The sequence below is a fragment of the Dipodomys ordii genome, unplaced genomic scaffold (genome assembly GCF_000151885.1).
Source record: "Dipodomys ordii isolate 6190 unplaced genomic scaffold, Dord_2.0 Scaffold201, whole genome shotgun sequence".
Taxonomy (NCBI): Eukaryota; Metazoa; Chordata; class Mammalia; order Rodentia; family Heteromyidae; genus Dipodomys; species Dipodomys ordii.
In genome coordinates, this window is record NW_012267417.1 from 19,235 (window position 1) to 34,249 (window position 15,015).

Sequence of the window (15,015 nt, forward strand, 5' to 3'; positions counted from 1 at the left end):
ATGTGGCCATAGTGGAATTCAACAGATTGTGTAATGGATCATAGGAAATTGATGGCAAGTGGATGAGGAATGTGAGAAGTTCAATATCAAGATGCCACCATCTAGGAAGGGCCCTCTGGCTGGCTTATGCCATGGCAGAAGGCATCATATGGCAGAACAGAGGAGGAATCCAGGAAAAAGAAGTGGAGCTGACCTTGCCAGAAGGCTGAACAGGTCGTGCCCTGGGACAGCAGGAGCCAATCACAGTTCAGGAAGTGGGGAGGACTGCAGGCCAGTGAGTGTCCTGAGACTTTAAAACCTGGTCTCAGGGCCAGGTGCTTTTAGGACAGCTGTCTTTGGAGAGTTGCACTGCAGAGGGCTCCTGCACAGCTTCAGGTTCAGGTGAGCATGCAGCCCACAGAGGCGTGGTGGGAACAGGAATAGAAGTCCTTTCAGAGGCAAGGGCACAAAGCAGATCAACTTCCATTTCTGCCTCAACATGGACACTGGGGGCATGCTGAGAAGGGTGGTGGGGATGGCATAAGGCGGTGGAGTGAAACCCAAATGTTGTATTCCATCAGCCAGAAGATCTCAGGTCATGCAGTTTGGTCAGACTCAGGATCTTCCAGGTTGCATAAGGCAGCTGGATGCCTGCAAACTGCACTGTAATGCTCTCCCATTCTTGAAGTATCAGTCAATATGCTCTTGTGCATCATTACCAGGTAACGTGCAGTGGGCAGAAACATGGGCTGATCCAAACCTTGGAGTTCTAGCTTGCACTCTGTGCAGTGCATGAACAAGTTCATGAATATGACAGCAGGTTGAGATATTGGAAGCTGATGTGTAAAAGTGAGAATGTGGGTTTTTGTCTTCCTAGTTTGTCTAGGAAGGGTATTCCAGAGGGTTTCACCCAAGAAGGGGAGAAGGACGTACAAAACTCATCCATTTTCTACTCTGCATTGGCTAAGGAGATGTCAGTGGACTCCGAGCTTTGGGGGATATCATTGCTCCTAGCTGAGATCAGATATCCCATTGGATGAGATTTTAGCTGGAATCCTAAAATTTAATCCAACCACTAATCTTGCACACTTTGCTTCAACTCCAAGAGCTCTGGGCAGGTTAATGTTCATGTCCATTGCTTGACCACATAACTCTACTTTGATGTTTTAAACCAAGTATATCCTTAAGCCTTAACACAACTTGGACAAATATTGGAAAATCTTATTTTAATATCTAAATGGTCATGGTGGCATTAATTCTTTTCTAGCTAAGACTAAGCAGACTGCTGACATGCATGAGTCACTGGAAATCCCAGCTTCATTTCCCTTTCTAGGCTTTCCAATATGGATCCTTCTCTGTTGCTGGCCATCCTTTGCTTGGGAATGGCCTCAGCTGCTCCAGTATTGGATCCCAGTTTGGATGCACAGTGGACAAAGTGGAAGACAGAATACGGCAAAAGCTACCATTCGGTGGGTACTATGGAAAGTCTTCTGAAGGACGCCACAGAGGAGATCCTAGCTGATTTAACTTTATCCAAGCCAGGTCTCCAAGGCAGTCAGCTAATACCAGTCATATAAGCAGGATGTGGGCAGATAGCCTGCTCTTCTCTGACTCCAGAGAACAGCTTCCCCAAATGCACAACATCCTGGACAGAGTCTCTCTCCATCATTGTCAGCAGTTCCGTTCAGTGAACTGGGGTTGGGTTTAAGTAGACAGAGCACTCATCCCTTGAGCCTATTCCTAGGATGAAGAGGGATGGAGGAGAGCAATATGGGAGGAGAACTGGAAAATGATTGAAGTGCACAATGAGGAAGAGCGCCAAGGGAAACATACATACACCCTGGAAATGAACGCCTTTGGAGACATGGTAAGTGTCTTGTGCGTTGCTTACAAAGGAGCTTGCTCTCCTTACTTCCTCACAAAATGACCCTGCTTTTGAACTATCTTCTTTACTCTTTCCTGAAGACTGATGAAGAATTGCAGCAGGGGGAAACTGAGTTTCAGCCTGTTAGGCTCAATGAGGAGGAACAAATATATCCAGATCTTCTATTTGGTGATCTGCCTGCCTTTGTGGACTGGAGAGAGAAAGGCTATGTGACCCATGTGAAGGATCAGGTATGACAGTGTCACTGTGGACCCTTTCACTGCCCATAGCAAAGCCAGGAGTAGTTGTCATTCCTTTGGCAGACTCTGCAGGAAAGGGCGCTGTCCTGGAGTTCGTGGTTCTTTTGGAAGCCTGTTCACACACAGGAGTGATGTCCATGTCTTGCTATTTGCTTTGTGTATGAGAGACTTTTCTTCTCTTATCAGGGTCAATGTAATTCGTGTTGGGCTTTTTGTGCAAATGGTGCACTAGAAGGACAGATGTTCAAGAAAACGGGCAAACTGGTCTCCCTCAGTGAGCAGAACCTAGTGGACTGTTCTCGTCCCCAAAACTTCGGCTGCAGTGGTGGCCTACCAAATTTTGCTTATCAATATGTTAAGAATAATGGAGGCCTGGACTCAGAGGAATCCTACCCCTATGAAGTAAAGGTAATTGCAGCTCTGTACCTTGTTGTCACTCCTGCCTGCATTGCAGACAGTGGACCAACTTCAGAGATAAGCCTTGCTCTTCCCAATTCACACTTCAGATGATAGGATCTTTTTCTGTCAACTCTCTGTTTCTGTCACTGTCATCATTAGCTGGGTCAGAGTTCTATGGACTGGAGAACATAGATGGGTAACAATCCGGTGATTTTTTTATTGCTGTGTGACACAGTGTATATGTATGCTATTCTGTAGCCAAGGATCTGTCCATGGTGAATACCTGGTATGAAGAGATAGAGGTAGTCTGATTGGTTCAACAGACCAGAGAAGATTTTTCCGTTTCAAATCAGCTAGGAATAGAATTACACCTTCTGGGTTCCAACAGTGCTGACTTAGAAACCTTAAGTTGCAAAGTGACACTTCAGAGCTGGATGGCTCTAATCACGTCTGTTCCCTCTTTCCCTTCAAAGGATGGACCCTGCAGATACAAACCTGAGAATTCTTCTGCTAATGTCACTGGATACGTTATGCTACCTCGCAGTGAGCAGGCCCTTATGAGGGCTGTGGCCACGGTGGGTCCCATCGCTACTGGGTTTCATGGGTCCCATTCATCCTTCAAGTACTATAAAGGAGGTAAGTGTGTTCTTTGTAGAAATAAATGCAGGACAAATGACAAAAGAGTCCTAACCCTTGACTGATTCTTTGGTATGCAAGGGTCAGGGAACATAGATATTTTGGTGTAGGAATGGCACGTGGTTTTTCAATATGTACATACAATTCTTTTGGACTTTATTTTCCCTTTGGATATTATTATTTTTATTATTATTTTGTGTGGGGTACGGTCATGGGGCCTGAACTCTGGGTCTGGGCACTGTCCCTCAGCTCTTCAGCTCAAGGCTAGCACTCTACCACTTGAGCCACAGCGCCACTACTGGCTTTTTTCTTGTTGCTTATGTGGTGCTGAGGAATCCAACACAGGGCCTCAGGCATGCAAGGCACGCGCTCTACCACTGAGCCACCTTCTCAACCCCCCATTAGATATTTTTTCAAGCCTGTCTCCATATCCCTATTTAAATTTGTCTAAGTATTTGCATCATCAAGTATGGGTAGTACAATTGACATTTTATTCAATTATGGAATATTTATAAATGGCCCAAGATTTTAATAGTTTATATTTTTTCTGTTCACATATTCATTGATTTCTGTCAATGCTGGAAGTTGAACACAGGCTCTGTGCTTTAGCCTGGCTTTTTTCACTCAAAGCTGATAGTGTCCTATTTAAGACCCTCTTCCTCATTGAGCTTTGTGATGGTTAATTAGAGATGAGTCTCATGGAATTTCCTGACCATTATTGCTTGGTACTGCAAGTCTGTGATCTCAGCATCCTGGTAGTATTATAGATAGGAACCACTGCACCTGGAAAACCTTCCTTGGTTCAAGGCATTTTGAATTTTATGCAGTGTCCTTGAAATAAAATGCCCAGATTTCACACACTGGTCTCCTCCCCTATTAGACAAGCCTTTTTAACAAGGGATATATGCTAATATGTATTTGTCACTTTTCAGCCTAATTCTCTAGTTTTGATCATGTAGTTCTGAAGGCTTACCAGGACTTTACATAATTTTGGCGAATGTAAAAATACCTTCCTTATTGTTCCTCAGAGTGGGGTGCTGTCAGGTTCCTGGAGCATCCTGTGTGGTTTGGTTTTCTTTTTTAGGTATTCATTATAATCCAACCTGCCCCAAGACCCTGACTCATTGCGTTGTGGTGGTTGGCTATGGATATGAAGGAGAAGAGGAAACAGAAAACAACAAATACTGGCTGATCAAGAACAGGTAAGTAGTGGCCAAAATATTTAGCTTTCCAGGTTCATGACTGTAATCCTTTTAAACACAAGGCTGAGCTCTGAGGTTCAAGGTTCAGAGCCAGCCAGGCAGGACTGTCCATGAGACCCTTATCTTCAGTTAACCACCAAAAGATCAGAAGTGATACTGTGGCTCAAGGGGTAGAGGACCATCCTTGAGCAAAAAGAACAGCACCCAGGTTCTGAGTTCAAGTTCTAGCACAATCGTAAAAATAAAAAAAAGAAGGAAGCAAGCAAGCAGGCAAGGAGGCAGGCAAGCAAGCAAGGAAACAAGCAAACGAGGAAAAAAGAAAGTTGGGAAGTGAGGGAGGGAGCAATAAATTGCCTAACCTACTTGTAGTAAAAAGTCCAAAGAGAATTCATGGTGGCCAGTCAGTATTGGTATACAGGCTCTTCAAATTTTTATTCTACTGACCTATGAATGTGGGACTAAGAACTAGATTCTAACATCAGCTCTCTAGGGACAAACTTTAATATGGTATTTATTCCCATTTCCTGTTCATTCTGAAAGTTTTAAAACAGAATGTCCTTTCTCTCTCTACTTAATATTTTATTTACCTTTTGTTGGTCATGGGGCTGGAACTCTGGGCCTGCACACTGTCCATTAGGTCTTCAGCAAATGGCTAATGCTCCTCCACTTGAGCGACAATGCTACATATGGTTTTCTGAGTTGTTTTTTTTTTTTGAGATAAGAGTCTCCCAGTCTTTCCTGCCTGGCTGTCTTTGAACTGGGACCCTCAGATCTCAGCCTCCTGAGTAGCTAGGATTAGAGGTGTGATCATCAGGACCATCTACCTCTACTTTTGTAATCCTGTGTGAACTCATTACATTGGACAAGGACAAGAGGTTATGAGCAGATTTAGATCAAGGAAGGGTGAAGGACATTGGCCCATCTCAATTCTCTCTGCTGACTGTGTTGAGTTTATCACGGTTTTGATTGCATGTGACTGTTCCTAAAGCCCTTGCAGTTTATGTTATGTATTAAAACTAACACTTGCTCTTCTTCAGCTATGGAGCAGACTGGGGCATAAACGGCTATGCAAAGGTGGCCCGAGGCCGAAACAACCACTGTGGAATTGCCTCCTTTTCCCTCTATCCCACTGTGTGAGATATTGGATGGAGATAAGTCTGGGACAGCCTTCTCTGAAGGGGGCCTTGTCTTCACTGCGACCCCATCCTACTATGTAGGACCAAATCCTTGATGATCCAAGTTGTGATGTAAATTTTAAGATCTTTTTCTACTTGTAAGATGATTCCACGAGTGTGATTGCTACCATAAATGGATGCATATTACTGATTCACTTATTAATTTGTTGACAAAAATGGTGATTTGTTTTAAGTTTATTGTTTTATTTCATTGTGTTATATCTGTGTGTAATCAAGATTGCAATTAGGTCTCTCTGAAACACAGATAGGAAGAGACTAATCATCCACTAGGAGAAGTGGATGGTCTGGTCTTCCAGTCATGCAGATCTCTGGAATCAGCTTCCCAGGGCTGTGTCTAAAGCAATAATTGACTGGAGTCAAATAAGACAAATATTGATAAAGGAAAATAGTTTTAATAAAGAAAAAAGATCACAAAAGAAATGAGAAGTGTGCCTTATTTTACTACTACAAAATGATCTGAGGAAATACATGCATTACATTCAAGACGGAGACAGTCCAGTTGAGGTATGGCACCAAAGACTCTGAGCTAGCCCCTAGACCATCTTCTCCAACTACTGGTAAAGACCTCTGGCCATCTTTCAGTGAACAAAACTAGGACACTGGTAGATTGCCCGTGTGAAATAGGACACAAGGAAATTAAAAGAAAAAGACCTAGTTTTGAGACTTGTTGGGAAAAATAGTTCCAGACGTTGGGAGGTGAATCCTAGAGGGAAAATCCTAAGTGAGAACAAGAGCTTCCTTAGGACCAAGCTAGATACAATCCTTAATTTATGAAAAAGTTACACAGAAATGACTCCCAGACATTATTAGTATACAATAAGGAGGTTCATCATCCATGTGTTTTTAAAAGCCTTAAGTGTCCCAGATAAGCATAAAGGAAGGCTAGAAGTAGTTAGTGAAATAATTTCATCCTCCCTGAGGGGATAGTAAGGTAGAAAACTGGACCCAGCCCACAGAGCCTACAGCACACTCCATCCACATCCCTCCAGACTGGGCGCTATGTGGTGTTCAATTCTCTTTTGGCTTTCCCTACTTCTTGAGATACTGTTTGTTTTTTAACAAAAGGACAAATTTCACACCAGAAGTGAAGCTCCTTGGGTTTTGAATACCAGTAGGCTGTGTGGTAGGGATACTTGTGAGACTCACCCTGCCTCTGCAGGATGGGACCCAGATCTGATAGAACTGAAATGTGCATAGCACCCACTGAGTACCAGCCATCACCACTGTGGAACACAGTCCTGACTTCAGTGGGCAGGTGCTGCTCTACTCAGGGCATGAGGTGGGAGGAAGGAATCAGCCAGAATAGCGGTCAGTGGGAATAAAAGACGTGAGCATCTTAGCAGAGACCAGAGGTCAAAACCCTTGAGACAAGATGTGTGGTTAGAGCCCTTGAGGAAGATACAGGGTTGAGATGTGGAGGATGATACTGGTGATGGGTGGGTTTGGGACAGAGAGGCACCACTGTGGCATGGAGTAGAAGAATATTCCAGGCAGTCTCTTCTAGGAAAACAATGACCTAAAACCCAGCAGCCTGAAAAATAACAATGTCCCCCTTTTCTGGCTACACTCAACTTCCTAGTTAGTCATTTAGAGTTCTTTCTTCATGCTGGAAAAACCTGGAGGTTATGCTGGGCTAGATATCCATAACATTTATTCATTGAGTAGTTGAATAAACTGAGAAAACAACCCACATCATTACGTAGATGACAAGCAAAGAGGAATTGGAAAGGACTCACTGATTCCTCCTTATGTTTCCTCCAGCTGTAATTGCCCAGAGCAAGGAAGTAGCTGATTTTGAAGAACTTCCAAAAACAGTAAGTTAAAAAGTAGCAACTTGCCCATGTGCCAGTGGCTCACACTTGTAATGCTGACTAGAAAGGATGCTGAAATCTTAGGCTCACAGCTCAAAGCCAGCTTGAAGAGGAAGTTCCTGAGAATGTAAAGTATAACCACCAAGAAGACAGGGGTAGAGCTGTGGCTCAAATTGTAAAGCACTAGCCTTGTGTGGAAAAGCTAAAGGAGAGTTTGCAGGCCGTGAGGTGATGACCCAGTTACCAGCACAACCACCAATATGTATATACACATGAGTTTGTGTATATATGGACAAAGACCCATTCTAAATAGAAGACAGGCAGAAAGGTTGCTCTGTCCTTTTCAGGGTTTCCTAGGACGGAGATAAACTGTTGAATCTTACTACATTGCAGATTTGAATGACTGGTAAGCTCTAGGCAATAAACACCATCAATATAGAGGGTTTTTTTGTTGTTGTTGGTCAGGGGCTAGAGCTCTGGGCCTGGGCACTGCCCCTCAGCTCTTCAGCTCAAGGCTAGAGCTCTACCATTTGAGCCACAGTGCCACTTCCGGTTTTTCTGCATATATGGTACTGAGAAATGGAACCCAGGGCCCCATACATGCAAGGCAAGCACTCTACCACTGAGCCATCTTCCCAGACCCAATATAGAGTTTTTTACAATCCACTGCAGGATTAATATGCCTTTGTTAAAAAGTAGTTTCTCAAGTATACATATAGTTCAAATGAAAAATCAGCATGTGACTGTTTACACCAGTGCTTTCTTGTCTCATTAAATTCTCAACACAATTCTGTGTGGCCACTGGTGTTATCCACTTTTTATACTAGATATGATCAACATTTAGGGATGGTATATTATTTCCCTAAATTCATGCCTAATAAATGTAATGAAAATGATTTACAGTTGAAAACCATATAATCAAGTAGAATTGGGTCAAGCTGCCTGGACATGCACTGCTTAACTAATGGCAATTTTTAAATTCATTACATATAAATGTAGACATGAGTATAGAGCATAAAATTTATTTAAGTAGAAGCTTCTTGATGTTGGGTAACTTGGGTTATCAATGTTTAGAATTTTCAGTAAACATGTTCTTATTTAACAACTCTAACAAACATCAGTTAAATTAACAAAGGAAGCAGAAAAAGCATACATATTCTCACCGCTCTGACAATCCACATTGAATAATGAAAAGATCAAACTGAAATAAGAATTCAGACAAGTCTCCAATGACCTTCTTCTCATCCATGATGTGGCTGAAAATTAAAGTGAAAACAGGACAGTTTAGCTACTGTAGAAATAGTCTGGCAGTTTCCAGAAAGTTACGCATATGATTAGTATCATGGGTATTCAAAGGGAAATGAAAAAGTACTTTCCTGCAAGTCTGTTCACAAATGTTGGTTGCATTGTCACAGTAGTGAAGAGAGTGGGAACAAACAGTTGTGCAGAAGTCACTCTGTGCCCATTTTACATGTGAGGTTGGTCAAGGCAGAGAGGAATGCAGAGGTAAGCCTGGTAAGTGTTGGGGGCAGGGGGCACATGTAATTCTAGCTGTAATTCTAGCTACCAAGGAGTCTGAGATCTGAGGGATCATGTTTCGAAGCCAGCTGGTTGAGGAAAGTCTGTGAGATTTTTTAATCTTTAGCAACCAGCAAGCTAGAAGAGGATCTGTAACTCAAGTGGTAGAGTGCCATCCTGTAACATGGCCAAACCCTGAGTTTCAGCACTAGTTCTGGGGCACAAAATCAGAAGAGGGATGAGTGTCAAATCCCTTCTAAAACTCAGAAATAACTGTAGTGTAATCCAGCAAATGGGGTTTAGTAGAGGAAGCTCAGATTTTGCACTTTTCTTCTCTATACAGCTCTATTCACCATCTACTTTATGCCAGCAGAAATGGAATGCAATATTCAGGACACTGAGGTAAAACCTCAAGGCTCCTAGGGCCTACCATCAAGACTTTGGTGCAGATGTGGGTTCACCTATTGACCTGCTGGAAAGGAAAAGCAGGCGTATAGTTGTTAGTCCCAGGGCAATAATGACAGGCCCAAGCTTCTATCATCTAGCTACTTGGAAGGTAGAGATCGTGGTATCAAAATTCAAGACTAGCCCAAGCATACAAGTTAGACAGACTACTTATTGATGGCTGGGCAAGGTGGCAGGTCCTTGTTATCTTCCTATGATACTGGGAAGAAAATAGGAGGAGGGAAATTCATGCCAGCCTGGCATAAAGCAAGGAACCAAGGCCAAGAGGTGGCTGGAGGCATGGCTCAGGGCCCTGAATTTAATTCCCAGCACAACAAAAACCATGAAATAAAGCAATGACATGAGCTATATAATGACACTTGTCAAAGCACAGCTGGGAATATGTGTTTAAAGGCTTTGGGACAGGTATTCCTGTGTTACTACTGTATTGTGTTCCTGCAGGAAGGGATAGAGATTTGCCTCAACCCCTAAAGCAGCATGGGCAAGATCTAGTGGGAATTCATTTCCACTCAACAGCAAAGGGTCAGGAGGGAAACACCTCAAGGAAAAAGAATAGTGGGTGATTTTGTCTCAACAGTCCTGTCACAATTCTTGATAATGACTGGGCAGAGTGTTCAGACATCACAGGTGCATGGTGGAAGAGGAATCTGATCAGATATGAAGAACAGGATCATTTTGTCAGGTGCAGTGGGTTAAACCTGTAAGACAAACTAATCTGAAAGAGAATAGTTGGATGCTAGCACAGGGAAGAAAGAGGAAGGACACTAGTTGAAAAATAACCAGAGCAAACCAATTTGACAGTGTGACTCACGTGGTTGCAGGAATTGTTTAGACAAAAAGAATATAAGAAGGAAAGAAAATGAAAGATGAAAGAATGAAATGATGAAAGACAGAGAGAAAGAAAGAAAACCAGGATTCTTTCCTAGAACTAGAAGAATGTAGACAGGACTAAAAGATGATCCATGAATGTGATCAGAGTTTGTGCATGCAGGTAAGCTTCCTCACAATGTGAAGGGACATTCTGTAGATAGGACTGGGACACCATAGCTTTCTGCCTCCAGCACTGAAGATGCCACTTGCCCTGTGCCTCATGACTGAGTCCTCCCTTGGTGATTTTTAGGAGCCAAGAGCTCAGCCCCTTGCTAGAATCATTTAACTGCTTGCCTTTAAGTCTAAATCAAGCATAAATTCTTCAGTTCAAGGTAAATGCACTAAAAACATGCTGTTCATTCGCCAAGTCTAAAAACACATAGAAATCCCTTTCTATCTTACAAGATCTGGAAAAAGTAACAGAATCTGGTAATGAAGATCTTCAATTTCCTTCATGATTCTCATACAAAGTCTGCACAATATAAGCTCTGTAAGGTTTGACTCACCAGTGACTTCCCTTGGTTTCTGCTTTCCCTGGGACCAGTCTCCCTTGCACACCTGCTCATTTTGGTGGCTGCTGCCTCTGCCTTGATGTAACTGTCCTCACATCACTCCTGGAGCTGTGCTCCCCAGTGCTATCCTCAACTGCAAATGAGTCATTGAAAAGCCAGTTTCTGTTTGGAGAGTGAAGCCAGCCTCTGAGTATGGTATCTGGTGTTTATCTAGGCAGCTGCTAAGAAGCCAGATGCACTAAGAAGCAAGAGCTCACTGTGGAATGTTTAGTTCTATGTTCAGGGAGTGACAATTTTAATATGCATTTTCTATTTTTTAATCTTTGTTTCTTTTGCATGGTCCAGTGTTTTGAATTTAGGGCCTAGGTGCTGTCCCAGAGGCTTTTTTGATCAAAGCAAATGTCCTACCATTTGATCACCACAATATCATTTTCAGCTTTTTCTCAGTGCAAATAAGAGTAAGATGGTCATCTCAGATCTAAGATGGAGAGGCTGAGTCCTGGAGAAGCTGATAGGAAAGGCACACATGGATGGAATCTAAGGAAAAGTTCAACCTACAAGTCAGGGACTATGAGAAGAAAGTGATATCTTCATTATGTGTGTGTGTGAAGGTGGTCTGGAGCTTGAATTCTGGGCCTGTTTGCAGTTACAGTTTTTGTTGCTCCAGACTAGCGCTCTGCCACTTGAGCCACCTTTTACTTTGTGATGTTTGGTGGTTAATTGGAGATGGGATTCTCATGCACTTTGCTACCTGTGCTGGCTGCTCAGATCTATAATTATCATATCTCAGTTTGCCAAGTCTTTAGATTGTAGGCTTCAGACACAGGCACCAAGCTATCTTCATTAGTTATTGTTATTATTTGTATTATTATCACCATCATCATTCTTATAGTTCTTTTTTATTGTGAAAATACCATACAGAGGGGTTACAATTACATGGGCAAGATAATGAGTACATTTCTTATCAAGCATTGTTGCCTCCTCCTTTGTTTCCCCTTCCCATGCCTTCCCACTACACCCTCCATCCTCCCCTGCTTTTGATAAGGATTCTCAGGCTTGAACTCAATGTCTGGAGACTGCCTTGGAGCTTTTGTTCTAAAAGGCTAGCAATCTACCACTTGAGCCACAGCTCTACTTCCAGCACTTTGATATTTAATTGGCTGAGTCACATGGAGTTTTCTGCCCAGGCTGGCATAGAACCTTGATCCCCAGATCTTACTTTCTCCATAGTCAAGATTAGAGAATTGAGATTCAGATGCCTGGTAGAGTTTCATGAATTCTTGATGGTGGACTTATTTACTTATTCAGTTAATTTTCTGATGACTTTATTCTCCAGAAATTGGAAGGCACAAACACTCAGAAATTGCTGGTACTCACTAATTTCTCATGTGTATAATCTTCTGTGCTCTGGAGGTTGAACTCTGAGAATCATGGTTGGAAGCCAGTTGGGGCAGAAAAATTCTAAAGACCTATCTCGAATTAACCAGTAAAACTTGGAAGAAGAGGTTTGGCTCATGTGGTACTGCATTGGCCTGGAGTGAAAAAGCCCACTGAGAATTCAAGACTCTGAATTCAAGTGTTAGTTAGTTCCTGCCCAAACACAAACCAAAAAGATCTCTGAAGTAAAATGATTTCATGAGTCATATGAATATCAATTAACTAACAGTTTTCCATATATAGTATTTATTATGGTGTGTGTGTGTGTGTGTGTGTGTGTGTGTGCATGTATTACCTTGCAAGAAAAGTTATATTGGCTAATGCTGACAATGCTGACTTTCTGGCTAATCCAGTTATTTTAAATTTCTGATCTCAGGTAGTTCCACTGGGGAGAATTGTTAAGTGAGAACAGGTATCTGCTTCCCATTTGATTTGTCACCTTTTTTTTTTTTTTTTTTGTAGCTCAGGACATCCTGGGCTGGAGAGAAAAACTTAATGTGAAAAAGAACTTCGGCAGATGCACAGAAGAACATACTTTCAAAGATACTGCACTTTACATAGGAACTGGGAAGATACAGGGTTGGTTTGTGCCTAATATGTGTGCATCAGCCACCATCAAAAGGATTTTACCATGGCATGGGGGTGGGGAGTCAGAGTTGGAAGTGAAAGAATTGGCTAGAACCCCACTTTCCTATGTACATTGTTGAGGAGATTTTGTTTAAATAGAAACTGGTATTGTCTAGACAGACACTGATAACTTGCAGTGCTCATGTCTTCTAGTTTCATGTGAACACTGCCTTCTCTCTATTTTTCCTGCAGCTAGGGACTTCTTGGCTTAATTCTAGTTGGGCTCACTTGTTAGAAAATGAGTCCACATTCTGTACTCTAGGTTTAGGTTGCTTTCCAAGGAACCAAGAGGCAGAGCAGCAGCTGCCACTCAGCCTGGCCACAGTCACAAGGTTTTCTCCCTTAACCTCCTGCAGAGGAAGCCCAAGGGCAACTGTAAAACCTGGACTTTAGAATTCTAATATAGATATTTGGAATGATTCTGTTGAATTCCAGGAAGTATTTCCAAAGAATAGACAATCAATAATCTCCTTCCAGCAATATAGTATAGTTTCACAATCACCCGTGCTTCAGCCCTGGATATGGAAAGAAGGATTCCTGGTTCTTCAAAGTCTTAGAATAGAAACTTGGAAAATTGAGTTTTGAAAATGTTAAGTGATGGGGGGGAGGTGGGAGGCTGGGAAGGGATGTGAAGGGTAAACAAAGGAGGAGGCTACAATGCTTGGTAAGAAATGTACGCATTATCCTGCCCATGTAATTGTAACTCCTCTGTACAGCATGTTAACAAATAAAATAAAATTAAAAAAAAAAAGAAAATATTAAGTGATAGTGACAAAGTTATCTCCCAGGGAAAGGAGATTGTTTTCAGCAACAAGGATTAGAAAACCATCTTTTTATATTTAAATGTGGGTATAGAAATTAATCAAATGAATCAAACATTTAAAGATAAAAGTAAAGAGGACCAAAGAAATTAACAAAAAAGCATAAGGAAAAATCTTTATGACTCGGAACTTGGCAATGATTTTCACATTGTAGTAAAAGTAATTATAGGAAAAATAGATAAGCAAGATGTCTTCATAATGAAATCATTTTTGCATTCAAAGGCTCTGGAATAGAAGGGAAAAACAATCCAGAGAAAACTTTGGCAAATCATAGATGGAATGAGGAATTAAAACCAAGAAAACTTAAAGAGCTCCTAAATAAAACTCACCACCACCATGACTAACACAATAATTGCATTGAATAGGTATTAAAAGGAGACTTGAGGACAAATAAGCACATGAAGATATGTTTCACATTGTATGTATTGCTCATGTGGGAAAGACAAATTAGAATCACAATGAGATACCAGCTCACAGGCATTAGGAGAAGCATTGAAAGGAAGGAGAAAGAGGAGAAAAATAGAGTGGAGAAAAATCAGAAAGGAGAAAGAAAGGAAAGGAGGGAAAGAGGAAGACAGGAAAGAAAAAAGGAAGGAAGGAAACAAGTAAGGAAGGAAGAAAAGAAGGAAGGAAGGAAAAAATAGAAGATGTGATTAGAATTGGAAACCATTGTACTCTACTGGTATTAATGAATATGGTAGAAATATTATGGAAATACAGGGAAAAAAATCAAGCATACAATTACTTATCTAGCAATTCCAGTTTTAAGTACATACACAAAAGTATCAAGAGCCAGGATGTGAACTGATATTTCTACATCTATTTTGATAACCTAAATCAAGCAAAATGCTTCCAAGAAAGCTAAAGGTAAAAAAAACATGCAGTTCATTCATTCACCAATTCTAAAAATGCATACAAATCAATTTTTTTGTCCATATTGGGGTGTAAACTCTGTACTTGGCTGCTATTGGTCAGCTCTTCAGCTCAAGGGTATAACTCTACCACTTGAGCCATAGCACACTTCCAGTTTTCTGGTGATTTATTGGAGATAAGACTCTCTTGGTCTGTCCTACTTGGGCTGATGATTAATTCTCTAGAAACAGAAAGGCACAAACAACCAGAATTGGTGGGTGCTAAGTAGTTTATCATGTCTATAATCTTCCCTACTCTAGAGTTTGAAATCAATCCAGATGCCCCTGGGTAGATGAATGGATACAGAAATGGGATATCTGTATGTATTTGTGTGTGTGTTTGTGCATATATGTATGTATGTATGTATGTATGTATGAATGAATGAATGTATGTATAATTGAAACCTATGTCTCCATCATAATGAATGACAATTCCCTATTTGTTAGGAAATGGAAGACTTGGAAAAAATTATATTAAGTGAAGTAAGCAAGACTCAAAGAAACATA

General features: G+C 41.5%; 1 protein-coding gene across 2 annotated transcripts in view; it reads left to right on the top strand.

Annotated features, from left to right (window-relative positions):
* Positions 1 to 1,322: 1,322 nt before the first annotated feature.
* LOC105999803 (cathepsin L1-like) overlaps positions 1,323 to 15,015 on the top strand; it is a 30,905-nt gene continuing 17,212 nt past the window's right edge. The window contains exons 1-7 of one of the 2 annotated variants that reach the window (XM_013034927.1): positions 1,323 to 1,448; positions 1,724 to 1,846; positions 1,945 to 2,094; positions 2,290 to 2,511; positions 2,976 to 3,138; positions 4,223 to 4,340; positions 5,378 to 5,477. In XM_013034927.1, the coding sequence (XP_012890381.1) occupies positions 1,323 to 1,448; positions 1,724 to 1,846; positions 1,945 to 2,094; positions 2,290 to 2,511; positions 2,976 to 3,138; positions 4,223 to 4,340; positions 5,378 to 5,477 (1,002 nt within the window). Of the gene's footprint in view, positions 1,449 to 1,723; positions 1,847 to 1,944; positions 2,095 to 2,289; positions 2,512 to 2,975; positions 3,139 to 4,222; positions 4,341 to 5,377; positions 5,478 to 15,015 lie in introns of those variants that run through there. The other variant, XM_013034928.1, reaches the window with a different exon arrangement.